The following is a 15,891-nucleotide window of genomic DNA, read 5'->3' as shown; positions in this document are numbered from 1 at the left end:
CAGTGATCCCCCCCCCATTTGAAAGCTTGAAAGAGTCAGAAGAAAAAGGCAAATCATTATAAAGCTATAAAAATAATGAACAGTTGAAAAGTTGGTTAGAATTGGTCATACTAAACATACTAAAAGTTAACCTAAAGGTGAACCACCCTTTTATACGTATATTTGATTTTCAACCAAAGAAGCTGCTGTTCTTTAGTTAAAACCTGCCCAACATTTTAATTACCCAGCTTCTGATGAGTGTTGAGCCAACCAACAATTAACCCTTATGAAACTGGTCATGCAGTAAAGTTGTTAATGTGCTGTCCCCTCTGAAGTCTAATAATAATATCTACCCTCACTTAGGCAGCAGGCAAAGAAACACCTATACCCAGGAGACTTCAGCTGGAACATTTAGTCACTGTCCCACCTCTTTTATGGGTGGGTAAAAGCAGCAGAGCCGTATTTCCCATTACAGTTATTTTCTTAGAACACAACAGCATTTAAGTGCTTTCAGATTAAACATGCAGGACTCTCCCAGAGCAACTGCTTTAGAGCCAGAAATGTTTAGAGAAACTTTTCTTGCATAAAACAGCAGCCGTTTACACTTCACTAAACTGAGCCATTAAACTAAAACAATGTACATTCTTGCATACTTCAAATCTCAGATGTATAGGGTTGTTTTTAATTGAGGCGAGCTGCATTGGAAATATTCGTGTACGTCAACTGATACACAGCCAACGGCAGTCTCGGTAATGGCAAGGAAAAGCTGATGTTTTGCATAGTCACAGCCAGGACAAGGGATTCCCATAACTACGCAGACAAGTTTTAAGGGAGTTTTTGAATATCGAGAAGCTGGATTGAGACCCTGTAAGTGACCCCAGAAGTCTATCATTAATAAGACTTGCCCAGTAGTAAGTAGAAAGTATCCATATGACCCAAGCAAGGTGCACACAATTAGTAGTAGCCAATTGAGGCCCGCATAAAAAGAGGTGTCCACATTTACTTGCCCAGTAGTATCAGATTAATATCTAGTTACAGCATAAGGGCCATTGCATACGGGGAATTCTGTCTGCCGCTGATGTGCAATGGGACTCAGCAGTGGAAAAAACACCCTTCTCCGACCTATCACCGTTGTTCATTCCATAAGTGAATGCAAAGCACCCTGTCGGAAGTAGACACATGCCTATACTCATAGCACTGCCTTCAGACCAAAATTAGGAGCTTTTTTAGGATAATTAAACTAGGGATGCACCAAAGGAAAACAAGGAAGTTAAAAATGTTTTCCCCTTCCCACCCTTAATTTGCATATGCAAATTAGGATTCGGTTCGGTATTCGGCCGAATCTGTCACAGAGGATTAGGGAGTTCGGCCGAATCCAAAATAGTGGATTCGGTGCATCCCTTAACTAAACTCCCCCGTACCAAAAGCCCCCCTAAACTGCCTGCTATTGCCCCCTCCTCCTCTCTCCCTCCTTTACCACTGTGCATTAGTAAAAAAAAGAATCCCACAAATGGAGTGGTTTGTCTGCTGCTACCATCCATCAGATCAACAAAACATTTTCTGGCTTTCATCAATCCTAATATGACTGAATGAAAAAAGTGCCCTATTATACCATTAATCTCTTTAGACAGGCTATCTGCAAGTTTGGATATATGGCTCTGAATTAGGCTGTATATGTGCTATAAATGCTTGGTTATCCAAAGGGACATTGAGGGATCAATTGCATGTTTCTGCCTATACTGCCCCTTTAACTGCCTGCCATTGCCCCCTCCCCTCTCCCATCTCTGTGCATTAGTCAAAAAACAACCGTTTGAAAAAATCTGACACTAAAATGCAGAGCAGCATAGCGGAGCTCAGGGGAACCATCTTTCTTCACTTCGTACTGTTTCATAAAGGAGGGAAAGGAGGCCCTGCTTTTCAGAGCTTACAATCTAAAAGTAGAACAGATCTTTCAGATGTGCTTGAGGCCCACGTCTGATTTCTATGCAGCTCTACACAGATGATAGCTGATGTCATATGATGATAGATGATGTCATACAATTATCTTGAAAACTAGAATGAGTTGCATTATGCCGTAATGCCTTACAATTCCATGGATCATTTGTATGCATTGCATTGGGTTGTGTAGTTGCCACAGAAAAACGTGGAGGTGTGATATATCCCAACTGTTAAAAGCAACTTTCTTATTGAAACTGATAAAAATTTTAGCCAAATCAATATGCATGAGGTATATGGAAACAGTATCACACCCCTCAGGCCTAAGATCTACCTTATTGTAAATTTGTGAGTAGATATGTTCTCTCCTATATTTTTGAGACCTAATTTGGGAAATTAGTCTGTGATCTCTGGTAAAAGTCCTATGGAACATTCCTTGTAAATATGATATAAACAGACTCCTTTTCCTATTCCAGCTATGTCCCAGATTTATAAAATATATAGGGGAATCCAAAAGCATTTCCAGCAGTTCATGTTTTTTCATAGAAAAACTTATCGGACAGTCAGAAAGTGATTAACGAGTTTACAGAAAATAGATGTGATCATTTGACCGAATGCATTTGACTGCTTCGAGCAGACTTATATTGAGCCTCTGCTCTAGTTAGTGCTTAAAGGCTACAGTATGGAAGTTCCAGCAATATACATCATTGTACTCTCATTAAACAGACATTACTAGAAATCTTCTGCCCGTGCATTAGACATGAAATTTGATTGGTAGCCTCTCTGCTAATGATCATTTTCAGTAAAAAATGAAAGGAATGTTAATTGAGCAGAGATAAATAATGCCAAAACGGGCAGGAGAGATTGAAAAAAAAAAAGCACCAAAAATGCTCTTACAGAGACATGGTGCTCCATGTTACAGAATTGCTTCTTAAGTCAGACATGGGACACAAGCGCTTATTAAACTGGCACTATTCGGCACAAGTTTGCACCTCATAGTGCTCATTTAAACGTACTTTGCACCAGATTGAAAATTGCTAGTGGGTTGATGGCAGCCCTTGTCAGTGCCTACATGCATCTCCCGACTCTTCCCTTAAAAATACAGCACTGCCGAACACAGGGAAAACCATATTTTTGCAGAAAGTGCAGATCCTTGTGTAAACTGGTCCTATAATATGCAGCCTGTAAAATAACTCACTGGTGCTTTAAAACTCTATAATAATATACATTGGTACTGAATTGTAGAGGTTGCTACTATAATCTGGGACTATATTATATAGACAGGTACTGTGTTATACAGGATTGACCTGCTTGACAGTATAATTTGCACACCAGGGGACCATCAAAAAACCTTAGACCAGAGGCCCACCAAAAACTTTAGACTATGGGCCCACTCTCAGAACTATTTTCTTCCTCTCCTCCTAGTCTCTCTCTTTACATATTATAATCTATTATTCCATTCATTTAGCCTCTTTGTTGTCATAGAAAGGAATGGTCATGAAATAGGCCACATGTTTAAAAGCAGGAGGACCGATTGACAGCTGGGCCCACTAGGAGTTTTCCTGGTTTCCTGGTGGGACAGTCTGACACTGCTGGAACGTTAATATAAAGACCCATAATATGAAATGTAAACTGTATGCTTCAGTTACAAAAACATCCAACTACCACAATAATGCAGGTATTTAAGGATACACGTTGCTGAAATTACACCAGCCATCATGGTTTGGTTTTGTTTGGTTTTTTTAAATAAAATCACTGGTGTATTAGTGTAAAGGAAACACCTGCATGGGTTAATATAATAAAAATCAAGTTTTGCAGTAGGTCTTGTGATATGTATTATTGGTTACTAGGTGTGGTACAAACTTTGCTTAGTTACGATTATATGATGGGAACGATCGTATAAGATGATGTCAAAACTATCATTAGAGTCTCCAAAAAACAGAGTAGATGCACTAGTCTAATCTTGAGAGTAGCAAAAGTGTTCTGACTGCACTGCTGAACTTCTTCAAGCATTTCGGATAGGCCCGCAGTAGGTGATCTCACTGTACCCAAAAAGAACGGCAATAAGGGATTATCGAGTTTTAAAGGATGCCAAAGAACTAACTCCCCAACTGGATTTTTTCCAGAAGTCAGCATAACTGAATTCTTTGTGAAGAAATAAATTAAGGATTTGTTCATGGCCTTTGCTTTAGAAAATTCTTCTTGGAAACTCAAAGCTGTTTGAGTTCTGACTTCTTCTACAAATTTGCCAATTATTTCCATCCTGGGCTACTGCAACCTTCTGCTTTATCTGCTGCTGCACTTTTAAACCCAAGTGTTCTTATTGATCAAACTCAGTATCTTTCCATATAAGCTTCCAGAAACATGAGAGGAGATAGTCAGACAGTTGAGATATTTCACAGGCCAATATCACCAGACCTCATTCTATATAACCATCACGCGAACAGGTTGAAGTTGGTCAAACCGTGGTGCAAATCTTGTCATTTAAGAACGTCCTGTATACATGCAAATTTAAAATTAAGTTGTGTTCAGGCCACATGAACATAAGCTTGTGTGCACCCAGCTTTGCAGTAACTACAAAACTCTTCATAACCCCTTTGTGCATTATCTCTTTTCTTCGGATATGCTGTAAATTATCCACTTAGTTCCTCCAGTGAACCATTGCTGAACGGATGCCTCCCTGCTAACTGCTGGAGGATGCTGGGCATTCTTTAGCAACAGCTGGCGAGCCACAGGTTGCAGATTCCTAAGCTGAAGGACTGTGAGTTATATACATATAAGTACAGAGACATCTCCAGTGAGAAAATTTGTGTCTGCTGTTTTCCAGTTCCATCCACAGTGCCCCATCTTCAGTTGACATTTTGATGAATAGGAATGAGATTGGAAAGTTTTATCTCAATGCAGTCATGCCTCTCCCCATTATCTCTGTTTGCTCAGTTTTAGTGCTGTTAAATGTTACATTATTAAAAATACAAGGAAAAAAAGAGTTCCATCTCTTGCCTATATTCCCATCTCTTGCCTATATTCCCATCGCTTGCCTATATTCCCGTATGCCCTTTATTTAAAAGTTAGTATATTGCTGGTAACCTGTTTATCTAAGAACACATTCTGCTGGCTTCTCCAGAAATGCAAAAGTTAAACATCTACTTTTAGTAGAACTTGTTAGGAACAGCTGTCCAAAACGAATGGATTTCTACTGGAGACTCAGTTGTTCAGAGTGCTTTATGAGGGATTCATTCCAGATTAGAGGGTGGGCGCAGAACACTCTTATTTAGAGATCTAAGGACTTCAAGAGGTACAGCTGAAGCAAATGTCTAAATAAAATCTCTACACGCAAGGCGAGAGCATAACAGATTGTACAAATAAAAGATATTAATGCAGTGAGCAGTTATGGGAAACACCTGAATGTTTTATTGGAAGAAACTAAGTAATGCAGAGGGAAGGATGGGGCAAGACATTACAGAGGATGATGGATGAAATTTTAGGGAATTGTTTCATGACTTATAGAAGTGGGAAGATATCACTGAACAATAGGAGGAGTTACAGAGGACAGTTATTCAAAGACATTTATAAAAATACAGAAGAGGGATTGTAGTTGTATTCATTGTGCTACCAAGCCTAAGGAGAAATGCAAAATAAAATTATGCTTCAGGGAGAAACAAAAATAAATACACCACAGTGTATAACAGTAGTGTCAACCGCAAGGCTGGAGAGCTTTTTTACTACATTATTCATCTAAAATGAATTACACATTGACTTAATATGAATCTTAAAAAATCTGTTTTGCCAGGCATGAGGTATCATGCACATCATATATCATGCTACCATGCATGTAATATACAGTACATAGACCATTGCATACAGTATATATAAAGAAGAGGAGCAATGGCCAAGAATTCTGTGTTCGTTAGCTTAGCAGGGGGTGCCATACAAGTTGGGGTCCAAAAGGTTGCTTTTTTTCTTGTTGTCTGAAAAGCAAGTTCAAGTCTGAAGTTTGTATGTATATATTTATATTTTATAAGTGAAAAAACTTAGCTCAATTTACATTGGCAGTGGTATGTATAATCAAAGTTAAAAATATGTAAAATAGCAAAAGTAGCTTGACCTATAGAGTATTGCTAAGATTGCAAGTTTATCTGTCTAGGGTAACTCAGAAATGTCCTGCACTAGCTGATAACCGCTTAACTTATATTACCTGGTATTACTGGAAAAGATATAATGAACTGAGCACGCAGATGTAGTGTAAGATAGATTTCGTTTTCCATTCAGTGGATCAAAAATGTGATGGATGGGCCTTACAGTTAGCTGTGAAATTACCTTGTATGGGGCCAGCACCAGTGCCACTTCCTAACAACAAGAAAATAAAGAGAAAAACAGAAAGAGAGCAAGGACTGGCCATAGCTTCAAACATTTATTGAGAAGATTTGTGCAGCAGTAACCCAGTACTTTCAGCACCAGGCACTGTACAAAGAAGCAGAGTAGGGATTATTTACCATGTGCTGTACTCCTACCCTTAAAAGAGAACTTAACCCTAAAAATGAATATGGCCAGAAATGTCATATTTTATATACTGAACTTGTTGTACCAGCCTAAAGTTTCAGCTTGTCAGTATCAGCAATGATCCAGGACTTCAAACTTGTCACAGGGGGTCACCATCTTGGAAAGTGCCTGTGACACTCACATGCTCAGTGGGCTCTAAGCAGCTGTTGAGAAGCTATGTTTAAGGGTTGTCGCAAATTGGCACGTAATATAAACTGATGCTACAAGGATGATTATTAAATTCTGATGCAAGTTGCACTGGCTTCTGTGCTGCCATGTAGTAATTATCTGTATTAATTACTAATCAGCCTTATATTGTGACATTTATATTCTATTTCTAATCTATATTTATGTGCAGTGAATCGACAGAAAAGAAGATGGGGAGCTACTGGGGCTTCTTTGGAGACACAGATCTTCCCTGCTAAAGGGCTATGGTTGCCTTGGGCTGGTATAGAAGCTCAAAATATAATGTACAACATTTATAGCTACTTCTTCAGTTAAGCTTTACGTCTCCTTTAAGCTTTACAGACCTAGCTACTCCTATATATACAGTACCTTCAACAGATCATCCAATAACTTGGCATTTAAGATATTTAGAGGCTGTACTGTATGGATTACCAATAATTAAAAATCTGAACCTTCATTTGAAGCATGATTCTTCATGGTGAAGGCAGTGAGATTGTTGAAGACCCTGCTGGTTGACGTTGTGATGGCAGATGCTAATATATATATATATATATATATATATATATATATATATATATATATATATATATACATACATAATACACAAAAGCTATGAATATCTTGTAAATTATATCCTTATAAACGCTGAGTTCTGAGTTATAAACAGTGAGTTCTGATGTAATTTCTGTCACATGACTCACTGAAACTTGTGTATTATAATAAATACACTACCCCCAGTTGCAAAATATGAGGATATTAGAAGTTATCTCGGAGTATAATTAAACTCCTCTGTAACTCATAATATCCTTATATTTTACAAGAGGGGGTACTCTATTATTTATATATATATATCTCCATAAAGAAGGCGAGCACTCACAGGGCTTATGAAAAAATAAAGTGAAAATTTATTAAAGCAAAAAGGAGTTGCAACTCCTATATCACCACGTGTTCTCCTGAAGTAAACAACTATTTCCTTTGGTTTGTTCGTGTTCATAGACAGATTGTTAACTTTGCACCAGTCCGTTAGCCATTTCACCTCTTGTCTATATGCTGACTCATTGTTCTTGCTGATGAGACCAACCACGGTTGTATCGTCAGCGAACTTGATGATGTGATTCGACCCATGCCTTGCCATGCAGTCATGAGTCAGCAGTGGACACAGCCTTGAGGAACCCCTGTTCTCAGTGTGATCGTGCTGGAGATGTTTCTTCCCATTGGGACTACCTGAGGTCTCTTGGTCAGGAAGTCCAAGATCCAGTTGCAGATAGAGATGTTCAGGCCCAACATGCTTAGTTTAACACTCAAGTGCTGAGGAATGATTGTATTGAATGCTGAGCTTAAGTCTATGAACAGCATTCGTACATACGTGTCTTTATTATCTAGATGAGCAAGTGCCAAGTACAGGGGAATTGGTGATGGCATCGTCCGTTGACTCTGCGGAGAGTGTTCCTCACATCAGTCTTGGTCAGACATAGCACCTGGTCGTTGTGTGGAGGGAAGGTCTTCGTCACCTTCATGTTGTTCATTGCATCAAACTGGGCGTAGAATTTATTCAGCATATCTGTAAGGGAGGCATCATCACCACAGGCTGGTGTTGTCATCCTGTAGTTGGTGATAGCCTGAATGCCTTGCCACATGCGCCTGGTGTTACCGCTGTCTCGAAATCGGCTATGTTTACTTCGACTATATGCACGTTTGGCTGCCTTGATAGCCTGGAATAGTTTTGCCCTTGCTGTATTTAGGGCTGCCTTATCACCTAATCTGAAGGCAAGGTTCCAAGACCTCAGCAGTTCACATACCTCAGCAGACATCCACAGCTTCTGATTGGGACGTATAGTGATGGTCTTTGAGATAGTGACACCATCAATGCACTTGGTGATGTAGCACATCACAGTTGATGTGAACTCTTCCAAGTGTGTACTATCCTCAACAGTCGCAGCCTCTCTGAACATGTTCCAAACTTGATCCAAACTAAGATATAATTAATTCTTATTGGAAGCAAAACCAGCCTATTGGGTTTATTTAAAGGACAAGGCAACCCCAATAAAAAAATAAGTCTTATATTAGTAGCCTACTTTTATAAAAGTCAAATGAGCTGCTGATTCTTCCTAATCCTGCATGGTCCCACAGTAAGACAGTCATATGTCTTAAAATACCTCTTACTTGAACGATGTAAATTTACCATAATCCCGCAGTTAAGACTCAGACCAAGACTATGATTCTGCGCAAATGAGTCCAGCTGGGATTTGCACATAGCTTTCTGCAAGAGCGTATCAGGTGGTAAGCTCTTGCATCACCTGCCCACCTTCTCAATCTGTATAGCCAATGTTGCAATGTGATGTTGCAAAGGAGAAAATGATGGCTGCGATAAGGGAAGCAGTTAGCAGTTTTATTTTAAATCTTAAAATAACCTTTAGGGCAAAAAAAGCATTGGTAGAAATATTTTTACTGGTAGAATGTCATACCTCCAAACATTTTGAAAAAAGAAAGAGGGACAGAAAGATCTGATCATGCCCACTATTATGGCCACACCCTCTAAATACCCAATACATTTTACAAAATTTGGCAGGTTATAGAAAGTTTTAACAGATTTCTGGGGGTTTTAGGGTCAGGTTTTCTGTGTTATTACAGTTTTGCTAATGATTGTGAATTGCCCTTTAAGCTGCAGGTCACAGTTTTCCCAAGAGATTTGCTTATCTTATTTGTTACAATTGTGTCTTTGCTTATCTTTAATTGTTACAAATGTATATAAGTGCAGCTTCCATGTATTCTGGGTTCTCTGCCAAAAGCCTCTTAGTTTTAGAAACGTTGTATCTTTTTCTGGCTGTTCAATGCAGGGGTATATATACATACCCCAACAGTCCGGACACTCTCAATCCTTCAATTCCCCTTCGAGTGCTGCACTTAGTTGTATGCAATATATTCGTTCAGAAAATGCGCGCACTTCAATTCTTAATACTCCATTTATTTTGATGTAAAATAGTACATTAACGTTTCGGTTGTGGTCTACAACCTTTATCAAAATGTATTACCATCTAAACTAGGGAGGCTATCATAGCAACCTCCGTGCTTGGGACAATGGGGGTAGAGACCATCAACATGATACAATATATATAAATATATATATATATATATATATATATTTATATACACATTACACAGTATTAGTATAAATTAGTATAATAAATACTTAATGATTCCTAGCTTGGGGCATGGCGGAAGTGACATCAGTGACATGGGTGGGCTTAAAGATATTTAAATGGACTATTGTTGTGAAGTTTAGATGATAATACATTTTTGTAGACCACAACCGAAACTTTACTGTACTGTTTTACATCAAACTAAATGGAGTATTAAGAATTGGAGTGCGCGCATTTTCTGAATGAATATATATATATATATATACAGGGCCGCCATTAGAAATCACGGGGCCCCGTACAACAAAATTTTTGGGGCCCCCTGGGCCCCGCCCACACTGACGACCAAGCTCCGCCCCATATCCCGCCCACATCGCAGTTAAAAGACCACACAGACATCAGCGCTAAAAAAGTAACCACCCCCCCCACACAAGTTGTAAAAAGCTATTGATGGTCAGGGCCCCCTTATAAAAAAAATTGGGGCCCCAAAAAAAAAAAATTTAAATTTTTTTTTTTTTTAAAACATTGGTGGCAGGGGCCCCCTGTTAAAAAAAACTTGGGGCCCCAACAAAAAAAATGTAAAAAAACTAAAAAATAAACAAACATTGGTGGCAGGGGCCCCCTTCTAAGTTAAAAACAAATTGGGGCCCCAAAAAAAATTTGAAAAAAATTAATTTTTTTTTTGAAAAAAAAAAAAAACATTGGCGGCAGGGGCCCCCTTATAAGTTAAAAACAAATTGGGGCCCCAAAAAAAAATTAGAAAAAAAATTAATTTTTTTTTGAAAAAAAAAAAAAAACATTGGCGGCAGGGGCCCCCTTATAAGTTAAAAACAAATTGGGGCCCCAAAAAAAAAATTTGGAGAAAAAAAATTTTTTTTGAAAAAAAAAAAAAAAATGGTGGCAGGGGCCCCCTTACAAGTTAAAAACAAATTGGGGCCCCAAAAAAAATTTAAAAAAAAAATAATTTTTTTTTGAAAAAAAAAAAAACTGGTGGCAGGGGCCCCCTTACAAGTTAAAAAAATTTGGGGCCACCAAAAAGAAAATTAATTTTTTTTTTAAAAAAAAAACCCAAAAAAAAACAATGGTGGCAAGGGGCCCCTTACGAGTTAAAAAAAAATTGGGGCCCCAAAAACAAAAGTTTTAAAAAAAAGATTGGTGGCAGGGGCCTATAGAATATTAAAATAATACATTGGTGGCCAGGGGATTAAAAAAAAAAAAACACAAACTGGTGTTCAGTAGAATTGAACTCATGGCTTCAGTACTTCAACTTCGCCTCCTTTCGTGACTTCGGGTCTTTTCACCGCTTCAGGACTTCGGCTTCGGCTGTTTTCGTGACTTCGGGTCTTTGCGCTGCTTCAGGACTTCGGCTTCGGCTGTTTTCGTGACTTCGGGTCTTTTCGGCGCTTCGTGACTTCGGGACTTCGGCTTTTTCCGTGACTTCGGGTCTTTTCGTCGCATCGGCTTCGGCTTTTCGGCACTTCCGCATTCGGCACTGAAGAGGCAAGACGTACGGCTCGGGCGCTCGTAAGGGGGGCCCGGATCTTCAAAAAAATGCAGCGCTGCCGGGCCCCCCTTCATGCCCGGGCCCGGTACGCTTGTCCCCCCTGTCCCCCCCTGATGGTGGCCCTGTATATATATATATATATATATATATATATATATATATATATATATATATTTATATATATATATATATATATATATATATACTCACTGAGGGTCATTGCGAACTTGATGAGCTATGTAAAACAAATGCACGCTTAAAACAAACAACCCTCATTCAGGTAACTAAAAAGCACAAGTTAATATCATCAGATACATAAAGCAGGTGATCACATGTGATCCTCAAGTAGCTATGCAAATAAATCAGACAATACAGGGCACTACATTAACCTTTATGTCAGAGCATTGGCTTGATGTGCCTGGTTAATGAGCTTTAATTTCATTGACTAGGAGTTCAGTGCATTAGTACACTTTATGATGGTAGTCACATTTATTGTTAAACAGCTATCTACAGTATATGTAAAATACCTTTGTTTGTATTTATTATATTCGGTAACTGTGTTTATATATCTAAAAATTCATGGATCTATCTGTCAATCTTAATATCTAAGGCTTTGTTTGTAGATTCATGTTAGATCCATATCTATATCTAACAATACATTCATTTATCAATTTATCCATATCTATCTGTTGATCTGTCTTGGTGTCTGCCTATGTACATCTGTCTGCATATATCTGTTTATATTACACAAGCGTCATGAACATCCTGGAAATGATATCCTTATAAATGGTGCTTAGTGATATCATTGGTTATAACTGGAGCTTAGTGATGTCATTTCTGTCACCTGACTCACTGAAACTTGTGTATTATAATAAATAATGTACCCCTTGTTGCAAATAAGAATATTAGAAGTCACCTCAGAGTTGACCTGTATAAAAACACTCAGCCTTGACCTTGTTTTTTTATATGGTCATGGAATTCCTCAGTAACTTATAATATGCTTATATTTTACATAAGGAGGTACTTTACTCACTATATAATACAGAAGAGTCATGTAAATGATATCCTTATAAACCGTGCTTAGTGATGTCATTGGTTATAACTGGAGCTTAGTGATGTCATTTCTGTCACCTGACTCACTGAAACTTGTGTATTATAATAAATAATGTACCCCTTGTTGCAAATAAGAATATTAGAAGTCACCTCAGAGTTTCATGACCTGTATAAAAACACTCAGCCTTGACCTTGTTTTTTATATGGTCATGGAATTCCTCAGTAACTTATAATATGCTTATATTTTACATAAGGAAGTACTTTACTCACTATATAATACAGAAGAGTCATGTAAATGATATCCTTATAAACCGTGCTTAGTGATGTCATTGGTTATAACTGGAGCTTAGTGATGTCATTTCTGTCACCTGACTCACTGAAACTTGTGTATTATAATAAATAAAGTACCCCATGTTGCAGAATATGACCTGTATTATATGGTCATGGAACTCCTCGGTAACTTATAGGGGCAAATTTACTAACCTCCGAAAATTCGCCACCGACAGCTTCACTCACATCGCAATACTTCGCCAGGTGAAGATTCGCCAGGACAATGCTAAATCATTAAAATCCGAAGTTCGGTCCATGGCGCTGAACACCGGCGAAGTTGAGCTAGTGTTACTGCAGCAAGCAAATGTAGGGGGGAACCCAGTTACCCCAAAAATAATTTACTCTCTTTTGCAGCCTATCACCCTGAAAAAAGGAAAAGGCGCTAGCGTTTTTTGGAACTTAGAAGGTTTTTCAACTAAATTTTGAGGAACTCCTGGGCGAAGGCAAGTCTGGCGCAAGAGTAATGTTCAGTAAAATCCACATCTTAGTGAATTTGCGGAGTTACGTCCATTCACCAGAGCGCAAATTCGCATGGCGTTAAGGAACAAAGTACTGCTCCTTCACTAGCAAAGTTACGCCAGCGACCATTAGTAAATCTGCGAAGTACCGAAATGAAGTCACACTGGCGAATTTTCACCGCGTTAGTCACTTCTCCCTTTAGTAAATTTGTCCCCAAATATCCTTATATATTACAAGAGGTGGTACTTCACTATATCTTTCCAACAACCTTTCTGTATCTGTAGCTCAGTCTATGCCTGCTTTTTAATTTATCTATTATCTACTACCTTTTTATCACTATATCTTTACCTACCTATCTATCTCATCTACTTTACCTATCTATCCTGCCTATGCAGTGATCCATCCACATATCTAGCTACATTCCATCTAGATTCACCAACATCCACCCTATATAAACTGCATCCAAATGGAGGGATTAAGTCTGCCCAGCAGTATAATAATGAAGTGTAACTGCCACAGAATCCACCCACTACATGCATCTTTCAAGTCATGCCGGACACAAAATGCTGGGGACCGATATTAACTTAAATCTTACATTGTGACAGCAGAACTTTTGCCACATTCTTCAAAAAAATAACGATAAACACTATTTTTTTTAACTTTTTCTAACATATAGTTACGAAAAATAGAACAGATATCTATTAGAGTTAAGTACTTCATTGTAAAACTGACATTTTAACAATTTGATACTTTGGCTAAATGATTTAGGATTTAGGAATGCTCTTTATCAAATAATGAAGTGGAGGTTGTCTATAAACAATGCCTATGTGTGGGCAGCCTACTTACTAATCCCATGTTACCCAGAAGGTGCCGGGTGCTGCAGGTAGTAGCAGCCTTGCATTAGAACTGTCAGAAGGAAATCCACAGGTAAAATCAATGCATCATACAGAGACAGCTATAAGTGTATCTGCTTAATATCCAGAAGACAGATTACAGATGTAATAACAAAGTAACATAAAATGCTGATAATACAAGACAGATAAGGGACTCTTATGTAAACACTTACACAAGTTAAGTGCACTGATATATTCCAGTGCATAACTGACACAGACATATATCTGACAGTTTTCCTACCTTGCTGAGTGCTGTTACAGTGGAAGTAAAAGCCAGAGAGAGGAGCAGAAAGTGTTTATATTCCCACATTGCTGCTGGTGCTGGATGAAGGACAGTTGCAGGGAACCAGAAGTGTGTAAGCCAGACGCCAGTGCACAGTCAGTGCAAATGGGTAGGAGTGGAGGAGGCTGCCTTGTCTGTCTCTCTGAGCTCTGATAGTGAACTGATTCCAGACTGCTGTTTCCCAGCCTGTTTAGTTAGAGAGGAGGAGCATGACGTTACACCTACCGAAGCAAAAAAGATCTGGCTTGTGCCTACAGCAGAAGCTTCCAAAACAATGACTGCTTGCTGATATTCCCTTTAACTTTTCTCATCCCCCGACCCCCAAACACATATCAAATACATTTATACATCAAACATGTCTCATTAGCCAAGGACAACAAGCCCCAGAGCATAATTTATAGGTGCTTACTGTGCACACTATTCATCTCATTAGGGTTTGCAATAATTTAAATGCTTTATCTTTAAATGAAGTACAAGGCAGATAGCCTTATGCCCTCCATTCTCTAGCCCCAAACCTACATCCATGCTTTCAGCTTTGCTGATTCTTACCTGTGCATTGGGAATCTAGAGACCAAATAGAGTTTCATATCACAGTTAGGGTTGCCACCTTTTATGGAAAAAAATACCGGCCTTCCTATATGTTCATCTTTTTTCCCTATTAATAACGTTGGGATCAACATTTTTACCGGCCAGACCGCCAAAATACCGGGCAGGTGACAACCCTAATCACCAGTGTCGGACTGGCCTGGCGGGTCAGACCCCCTCTCCCGATATTCGCAGCACCGTCTGCGCATGCACACCGTTTGTGCATGGTATAGTTCACGCATGTGTGCCAAGTAGCACCTTCAACCTGAGCGGCGCATCACAGTAGGGGGGCCAGAGAGGGCCCTGGACAGCAGTCCAGGTGGGCCACAGGCCCCCCAGTCCGACCCTGCTAATCACAGTGCATGATTTAATTGCCCAAGGGCTGCTGTTTGAGGAAATCAGTACAGCCCTGTGGCATTTCTTTTATTGTAAAATATTTCAATCATTTTACTCCAGCTTGGGAAGCTTGGCATTTGTACTGTTGTCTGACAGTAGCAGTCAGTCTGCGGTATGAATGGCAGACTGGATATTAGAGATCCAGATGAACGAAGAATAAAAAATAAATAACAACTAAAATCTGCTAGGTCAATGCCCTTAGCAACACTGAAGTTCTCTTGCTCTACTCGGCATATTTGCCAGTCTCCCAGTCCAAAGATATCCGACATGGCTCTGCTCCAGCTTGTAGACACTGGGGGTCATTTATCAACACTGGGCAAATTTGCCCATAGGCTGTAACCCATGGCAACCAATCAGATTGCTGCATTCATTGTTCTACTTGCAGTTGGCTTTAAAAAGCTAATCACTGATTGGTTGCTATAGGTAACAGCCCATGGGCAAATTTACCCAGTGTTGATAAATGAGCCCCACTGTGACTGGTCTCCATTTTTATTTTTTAGAATTTTTTAGAATTTTTCCTTTTTTCATTGATTCAGGATATCAATCACACAAAGAAAAACAACAACATAATAGAAAGGTTGTACTTAAATTATTGAGGTAGATCATGTTTAA

At 39.0% G+C, this 15,891-nt stretch overlaps 1 protein-coding gene across 1 annotated transcript in view; it reads right to left on the bottom strand.

Annotated features, from left to right (window-relative positions):
- Positions 1 to 14,475, bottom strand: part of olfml2a.L (olfactomedin like 2A L homeolog) — a 49,735-nt gene extending 35,260 nt beyond the window's left edge. The window contains exon 1 of the mRNA XM_018229566.2: positions 14,257 to 14,475. Coding sequence (XP_018085055.1) covers positions 14,257 to 14,325 — 69 coding nt within the window. The 5' untranslated portion in view covers positions 14,326 to 14,475. The remainder of the gene's footprint in view (positions 1 to 14,256) is intronic.
- Between the last annotated feature and the right edge of the window lie 1,416 nt (positions 14,476 to 15,891).

The sequence above is a fragment of the Xenopus laevis genome, chromosome 8L, assembly GCF_017654675.1.
Source record: "Xenopus laevis strain J_2021 chromosome 8L, Xenopus_laevis_v10.1, whole genome shotgun sequence".
NCBI classification, from domain to species: Eukaryota; Metazoa; Chordata; class Amphibia; order Anura; family Pipidae; genus Xenopus; species Xenopus laevis.
The sequence above is the reverse complement of the archived record's forward strand: the minus strand, read 5'-3'. Positions and strand labels throughout refer to the sequence as shown.